Source organism: Brassica napus, chromosome C1 (assembly GCF_020379485.1).
Source record: "Brassica napus cultivar Da-Ae chromosome C1, Da-Ae, whole genome shotgun sequence".
NCBI classification, from domain to species: domain Eukaryota; kingdom Viridiplantae; phylum Streptophyta; class Magnoliopsida; order Brassicales; family Brassicaceae; genus Brassica; species Brassica napus.
This window is the reverse complement of record NC_063444.1, coordinates 45,576,658-45,584,059: the sequence shown is the minus strand read 5'-3', so window position 1 is coordinate 45,584,059 and position 7,402 is coordinate 45,576,658. Positions and strand designations below refer to the sequence as shown.

At 34.5% G+C, this 7,402-nt stretch overlaps 2 protein-coding genes across 2 annotated transcripts; one reads left to right on the top strand and one right to left on the bottom strand.

The window, feature by feature from the left end:
- Positions 1-3,683: 3,683 nt before the first annotated feature.
- Positions 3,684-5,999, bottom strand: LOC106377570 (ethylene-responsive transcription factor RAP2-2). Its single transcript, XM_013817842.3, has 3 exons — positions 5,616-5,999; positions 4,090-4,921; positions 3,684-3,989 (listed from the first exon to the last, which is right to left on the bottom strand). Exons 1-2 carry the CDS (start codon positions 5,893-5,895, stop codon positions 4,140-4,142), a joined length of 1,062 nt encoding a protein of 353 aa, XP_013673296.2. The 5' UTR covers positions 5,896-5,999; the 3' UTR covers positions 3,684-3,989; positions 4,090-4,139.
- Positions 5,864-6,073, top strand: LOC111202405. Its single transcript, XM_022695237.2, has one exon. It carries the CDS (start codon positions 5,864-5,866, stop codon positions 6,071-6,073), a length of 210 nt encoding a protein of 69 aa, XP_022550958.1.
- Positions 6,074-7,402: the final 1,329 nt, after the last annotated feature.

The following is a 7,402-nucleotide window of genomic DNA, read 5'->3' as shown; positions in this document are numbered from 1 at the left end:
CTTATATGGTCATTACGGAGTCCATGGCAGCCCATGAAAATATGGGTGTTAGTGGGTATGGTTCTTAATGGACATGGTCACTCTCTGTTCGCAAACAATAAATGGACAAATGGATATGGGCTAATGGACATGGGCTTGCCCAGTTTACAGCTCTAATCTAATGGATGAAACACAACCTCGTAATTAGTTGACTCCTTTGTGTAGAATATACTATATGGTATATAGTATAGTATCAAATCTTTAGCTTTGAAGCGTCAACATCAAGCGCACGCGCCTAGAAGGAGATTTCAGTCAGATTGGTGCACAAATTGTCTCATCCGCCGCTTGCATCTGTAGCATGGCTATATTCTTATTTTTTTCCTCTCTTATGAATATACAACAAAATCTCCCTTAATCTATATATATGACAATCAATGATTATGAATAATAAATATTTGATAATTTTTTTTATCTTAGCTCTTTTTTGTTTAATTTTATATTATTAAAAGATATTAAACAACCACATTAATCATATAATAAAAAAAAATTCTTATATGTTATATTTTGAATTTTTAAAACGACTATAAATTACAAACAACGTTAAATATCTCACAGTAGAATTTTGTGATCAATGGTTTAACTATTTTTGTAATAAGAAAATACAAATGATCATAAATCGTATGAATATGAAGTTTCATTTACTAGACATTCATATTATATATTAATAAACTATATAGCATAGAAAAATACTTAAATATGATCATTTCCAAATTTGTATTGAAAATGTATTGAAACTTTAATATTTTAATTTTGAAATTTGCATTCAAAATATCGCACATTAGAAATTTTGTGTTTATCATATGAGTATGAATTCTCAATAATAAATATTTATATTAAAATATATTATATATCTATGTCCATGTCATTGAAATTTAGTTATATAACATATAAAATAAATAAAATGATTATTTTCATTTATTTACCAAAAAATATCGTAAATAAACAAGATGTATTGTTTTGATTTATGTTTTTACTCTAATTTAATTATATACATAATACGTAAATGAATACAAATAAATAATAATAGATAAAAAATAGTTTTATATATAATATTTATGGATCTTAAGCTAGTATCTCAGTAATTTGACACACAAAGCTACATAAATATCAGTTTCTTGGCTCTCAAGGAACCCGCTGGTCATTGGAAAAGTTTAATTGTCATGATGTAAACGGATAGCTAATGAACATGGACCAATTCAGCTAATGAAAATTTTGGCAAAATTTTCGCCGATAATTTCTTGTCTCTCAATTTCTCTTTGTTTTATTTTAAGCAAATCAACACAATAATGGAGCAAGGTTCTCTCCAGCATTTGACAGCTCAGATTTTTAAAGCTTTGAGGACATGACATGTCATTAAATGAAAAAACTTAAAAACCAATGAAAACATTTAATTTATACACATCACAGTACACATAAGCAATCTTCCTTTCTCAATGACTTTTTTCTTGTCGACATTTTTTTCTTTTCTGAGTGAATTTTTTCAGGATTTATTTTTGCTCTGTTCGGTTGATCCTCTGTTTGGATTCATCTCCGCCACCTTCAAACTCCAATCAAAGAGTCGCTGATGAATCTAGAAGCGATTTAGCAAGATGTGCTCATGCCTATAGAATCCACAACTTCAAGCTTTGTCCCACATAGTCACATTGAAAGGCGCCAATTGAAATATTCTTCTTCTCCCTCACGAAATCTGTGATTCTTTTCATGATGATGATGATGACATCAAAGAGTTCTCTTCTCCATAAGTAATTACATTATGAACTCTGCTTTCTCATTTGCTTGTGCTTGTGTCCCTGAGAACTTCTCAGTTATGCTTATGTTTAAGGAAACTTTTGTTTCATGCAAATGGAAGTCTGTACAGTTTGGATATTCATGGACTTTATCCACCTCTAGATACATGTTAGGTTTATGAATCTACTGCTCTCTACTGATTTTATTTGATCTGATAAGTGATTTTGATTTATGTTTTCTGAATTACTCTAGAAGTGATTATTTGGAGTTCCTTTTTGTGTGTACGACTTTTGTAGGATATATTAACTTCATCTAAGCCGCTGGTGGATTGACCTTTTGTTTGTTTTACAAAGTATGTTGTACGTATTTCAAATAAAACATTTATGGTCTTTGAGTTCAGATATTCTTGGTGTAACTAACAAGAACATCACTTATTTGAAATTAACTGTCATGATACGTTTCTTATATTGTGTTCTTAGTCTACTCAACCAAAATATTAGTTATTCTTGACAGGGGTGTGTCACCTGAGACCGTTCATCAAGCAAGAATGAATGACAGAGAGAGAAGAGCAACGATAGACAATAGTGAGAAGAAAACAAAAATCAATAAGTAAGTTTGAGAATCACCAAACTATGTAGAGAGTAATAAACTTTCTTAATCGCTAGACGATATAACTCGGGGAAAAAAGGATATAGCTAAGCTCTCATTGTTTGGGAGATTTTCAAATGAAGGCCTGTCCCTTACGTTGTTGGTTGATATAGCGATGAGTGAAATCGATGATTCCGCTCTTTCCAAACAGAGTAGAGCCAAGCTTGCATGACCAACTTCAAAATAAGTGAGCTTATTTGTATTTGGTCAGGGAGATCGCAGCCACACTGCAAGTCCTTCAACTTTGTTGTTGGCGCCAACATATTGAGGGAAGAATACTTTAGTTTGTTTACATACTTTATATTGTTACTAAATTTTCCATGGTGGTTTATGTTTACAACTTCAGAGTATTTATAATATTTACACAGTGTATGTGTAGCACAATATACAAGATGAATAGAGCAATGATTTTCCCTTTTATGTTTCATCTCAGAGAAACCATCATGAAACCATCATGGTGTTGCTCGATCCTCGACTGAAGCAGAATATCGCTCTGTTGCCAATACTGCATCTGAACTGCGATGGGTGTGCTCATTGCTTACTGAACTTGGCATCTCTGTACCCACTACTCCGACTGTGTACTGTGACAATATTGGAGCAACGTATCTCTGCGCTAACCCCGTCTTCCACTCTCGTATGAAACATATTGCTTTTGATTACCATTTTGTGCGAGGTCAGATACAATCCGGTGTTCTCCGGGTCTCATACGTCTCCACCAAAGATCAACTTGTAGATGTTCTAACCAAGCCTCTCCCTAGAACGCCATTTCAATTGTTAAGAAGCAAGATTGGTGTCACACATGTTCCACCATCTTGGAGGCATGATAAGGATATAATATAAGTAGAAAGACTTCTTTGTAAATACAGTAGTCTACGTTTGTCCTACTTGTAATACAGTATAAATACTGTACATGTTGTTAATAATAATTTATTCAGTCCTAAATCTATAGATTAAATTTATTCTTATTGTAAGTATGTTTTCTTATAGTCGCTAACTGCATCAATTCATGAGTACCAAAGAGGAAAACACAAAGGCTTCAGAGGTTTTCCGATGGCTAATAGCTTGCTGATTGTTGCTTTTTCGTTAGGTTTCCGATGGCTAATAGCTTGCTTTTTCGTAGAATTTTATATTGTATAAATTTCAAGCTTTTCTGATTTTGATACTTAACAAAAGAAATTTCGTGTTGTAATACTCCGCGGCATAGCACGGATTTTTATCTAGTATTATAGCAATAAAGTAACATTTTGTCAGGCAAGGAAAGATTCACATTACAAACAGAGCTTCTAAATAGTTTTCATTATATAATGTTAAATAAGTATGGGTACAAAACAAAACACTTGCGAGGGTGATGATACCAAGATCAAAAACAGAGCTTAATAGATTAATAAGCTGTCTTAGAAAAGAAGAAAGAAAAAAACTGAAGGAAGAGGACTCATTAGATAGATTATACCTCTATTTACTAATCACCACCCCATTTATTTCAGAGAATTTAAAAGAGACTCATATATAAGATAAAAACGATGCAATAAGCTCCAGGTTGTGACTTGTACCATTCCCCCTTCAACAGCAAAATCCTGCCAGACAAGAAATACAAAAACCAAACTGTAAGATTAGGAAACCAAAGTCAAGACTGTTTGTCTTCACAACTGAATCCACAATGGGTTTGAAACTCACCAACACACACATGACTTTATTTACAACAAACTAGGCAACCATCGATCACTTCAGAAGACTCCTTCCAGCATGTAATTGATATCATCTAAGCTCCATAGGTCCATAGGGTTCTCCTCTCCCTGAGTCACAGCGGCAGCATCTACACCCAGCATGGCTTCAACTTCCAATGGAGATGGAGATTCCCACAAGGCATTGTCAAGGTATGCCATCAGATCATCAGAGCTGGGTTTGAGCTTCTTGGCTGCATTGGTTACTTCAATGAACGGAGCTTGGTTATTATTAACCAGCATTGAAGAGATCTCAGGTGTCTTGGGACCGTGATCGCTCCACCCAAACTCAGAGCAGTCAAATGAGTTACTGCCCTGATCAGAACTGAAGTAGTGGTTGTTGTACGAGTTTGCTAACCCAAACTGATTGTTGTACATCTGAGGCTTCTCTTCCACGAAACTCACATCACCAAAGGAGTTGTTGCAGTACTGACTCATTGGCTGCTGAACCAAAGCTGGGCTTTGGTTTGGTTTAGCCACCAGCTTCTTAGCAGAAGGTCGTTTCTGGGAGACGCTACGGTTGTTGTTGCTCTCCTCTGGGAAATTCACCTTAGCTTTACTGCCGCGGATTCTGCGTGCAGCCGCATCATAGGCTCTTGCTGCTTCCTCGGCGGTGTCGAATGTTCCAAGCCATTCCCGGGAGCCTTTTCTTGGATCACGGATCTCAGCAGCCCATTTCCCCCAAGGTCGCTGCCTAATCCCCCTGTACTGGTTCTTTCTCTTTCTCTTAGCAGACTTCTCAGCTTGACCACCGGACTCTATGATCTTCTTGCCAGACACTGAACCTGATGGAGTCAAAAACACATAACATCAGTCAATCAAAACTGCATCTCTCTCTATGGGATCTGGACATATGCAACTCCAAAACCCAAGTAAGCTAGTAGATAATCAACATGGTAAGAAAACCAATATTATCAACAACATCCAGAGACAACAATTAATCAGACTCTAACTGAACCTAATAGAGTCAAAACACACAATCAATCAATCGCTCATATGATCATTTATAAAACTGCAACTCTCCGGGAGCTACGAGATCTAGACATTAGCAACTCCAAGATCCAAGTAATCAACATAGAAACAAAATCAACAACATACAAAGACTTTCAAACAACAATTAAACACTAAGTAAAGCCTCTGAACAACCAGATCTAAACCCATTTCATGAACTTTAAAATGATCATATAAATGTAAAAAGTCAACTAACCCCTTTCAAATACTTTCACAAATTCTCAATCTTTATGGGAAAAAAAGTCAATAATCATGATAAAGTCGAGCAGATCTGTTGAAACAATAAGAATCCAAAAGAGAAACAACAACTAACATGGGAGATGAACATCATGATTGAAGATCCACAAAACCCCATATCAAAAAGCTCTCGTCTTTCCTAACGAAATGGCAAAAAGGAACGAACTTTCGCCAACACTCACAAAACCCAATCACATAAAGCGAGATTCGAATCAATCCCAGAGATTTTACCAGTGGGAGGGGAAGCTAGGGGCTTGGTGGTCGCGGTGAAGACAAAGGGCTTCACTTTAGCGAAGACATCATCATCATCGTCTTCGCAGTCAAAAGACGCGTCGTCATCCTCAAACCCTTGAAAATCAGCCTCGAACTCGTCGTCCAGATCGAAGAAATCGGATCGCTTCTTCGAGGCTTTCCCCTTGCTCTTCTTCAGATCCGGCCAGAGAAACTCGCTCGTGACGCGGCGGAAACTCGGCGGAGGGATGAAATCGGAGATTATAGCTCCTCCACACATGGCGTATAACTCAAATTCGAGGGGGTTAAATGTTCAGAAACACAAACTTTGCGGCGAAACTGTAAATATTAGCTTCTTTGGGGTTCTCTTTTGTTTTCTCTCTCTCTCTCTCTCGCTGTGGTTTGATAATTTGATACTCTCCAGAAAGATTGAGAATGGTGCGTCGTATATTATATAGTTTGGTTACTTACGATTGTACCCTTACTTGTGAGAGTTGTTCTACAATAATGCCATTGTGAGTTAAAAACATTTGTTAAAGTTAATGTGATTTCTCATCTTTTAGGCTGGTGGATATAATCATTTACAATTTGTTGCTTATAATCTCATAAATAAAAAGTTATCATTGGTGGGGATTTTATTATTTTGATCATTATGCATATGGAAGATAATCATCAATGACATTGACAATGAAACTAACTAAATTTTAACTTTCCATTCAAAGTATAACTTTAGTGTATATATATAAATACATATGTAGTTGCACAAAAAAAAATATAAATATATATGTGTATTTATCTGAGCCCATAACTTTTTAGCCAAAAAAATAAAAAATCTGAACCCATGACTATATAAGGGAGAGTTGTATGATTGAGTTTTAATTTCTTCCTATTTGTTTCAATAAAAAAAACTTTATTTTAATGGTACAATTAGTTAAACAAATTATTGATTGTGATTACACACAGAAGTTGAATTTTACATTATATTCAACTACTATACCAAAGGTGTTTTACAAATATATTGAAAATCTAGGCATAGTTACGATGTTTTTTTTAGGGTAAATCTTCAAAATAGCATCTTTCTAAGTTTATATCACAAAAATAGCACTCCAAAACTAAAATGACCAAAATAGCACATTTCTAAGTTTATCCTTTGAAAATTTTAATTTTTTTATTTTTCAAAATTTGAAATCTTATCCCCAAAACCTCATTTCTCAACCCTAAACCTTAAACCCTAAACCCTAAACCCTAAACCATAAACTCTAAACCCTAAACTCTAAACTCTAAACCCTAAACCCTAAACCCTAAACCCTAAACCCTAAACCCTAAACCCTAAACCTAAATCTTAAACCCCACCCTTTAACTCTAAACCCTAAGTTTGTTACTTTTGATAAAACATTAAGTGTTATTTTTGTGACTTTTGAACTTGAGTGCTAGTTTGGGAACAAAAACTTGATTTAGTGCTATTTTTGTCTTTTTCTCTTTTTTTTCGAAATGTTAAATATCTTTTTTTCTTTAACATTGAAATGTTAAATATCTATGCATAGTTTATAGTTATATCGAGATATATATGTATTAAACAAAATATAATAAGTCGTTATTCAAAAAGTTAGACTGTAGAGTTATTTCGTAAGACTAGTACTGTACAGGTAGGTTGCATCTCAATGGAACTTAAAACATTTTCTTCATATAGTTTAATTTTTTAATCAAACAATTTCTCACTTTGATGGTATGACAAGTCGTAGAAGACTTTCATTAAACTTTCGAGAAATGAAAGGAAAATATATCAT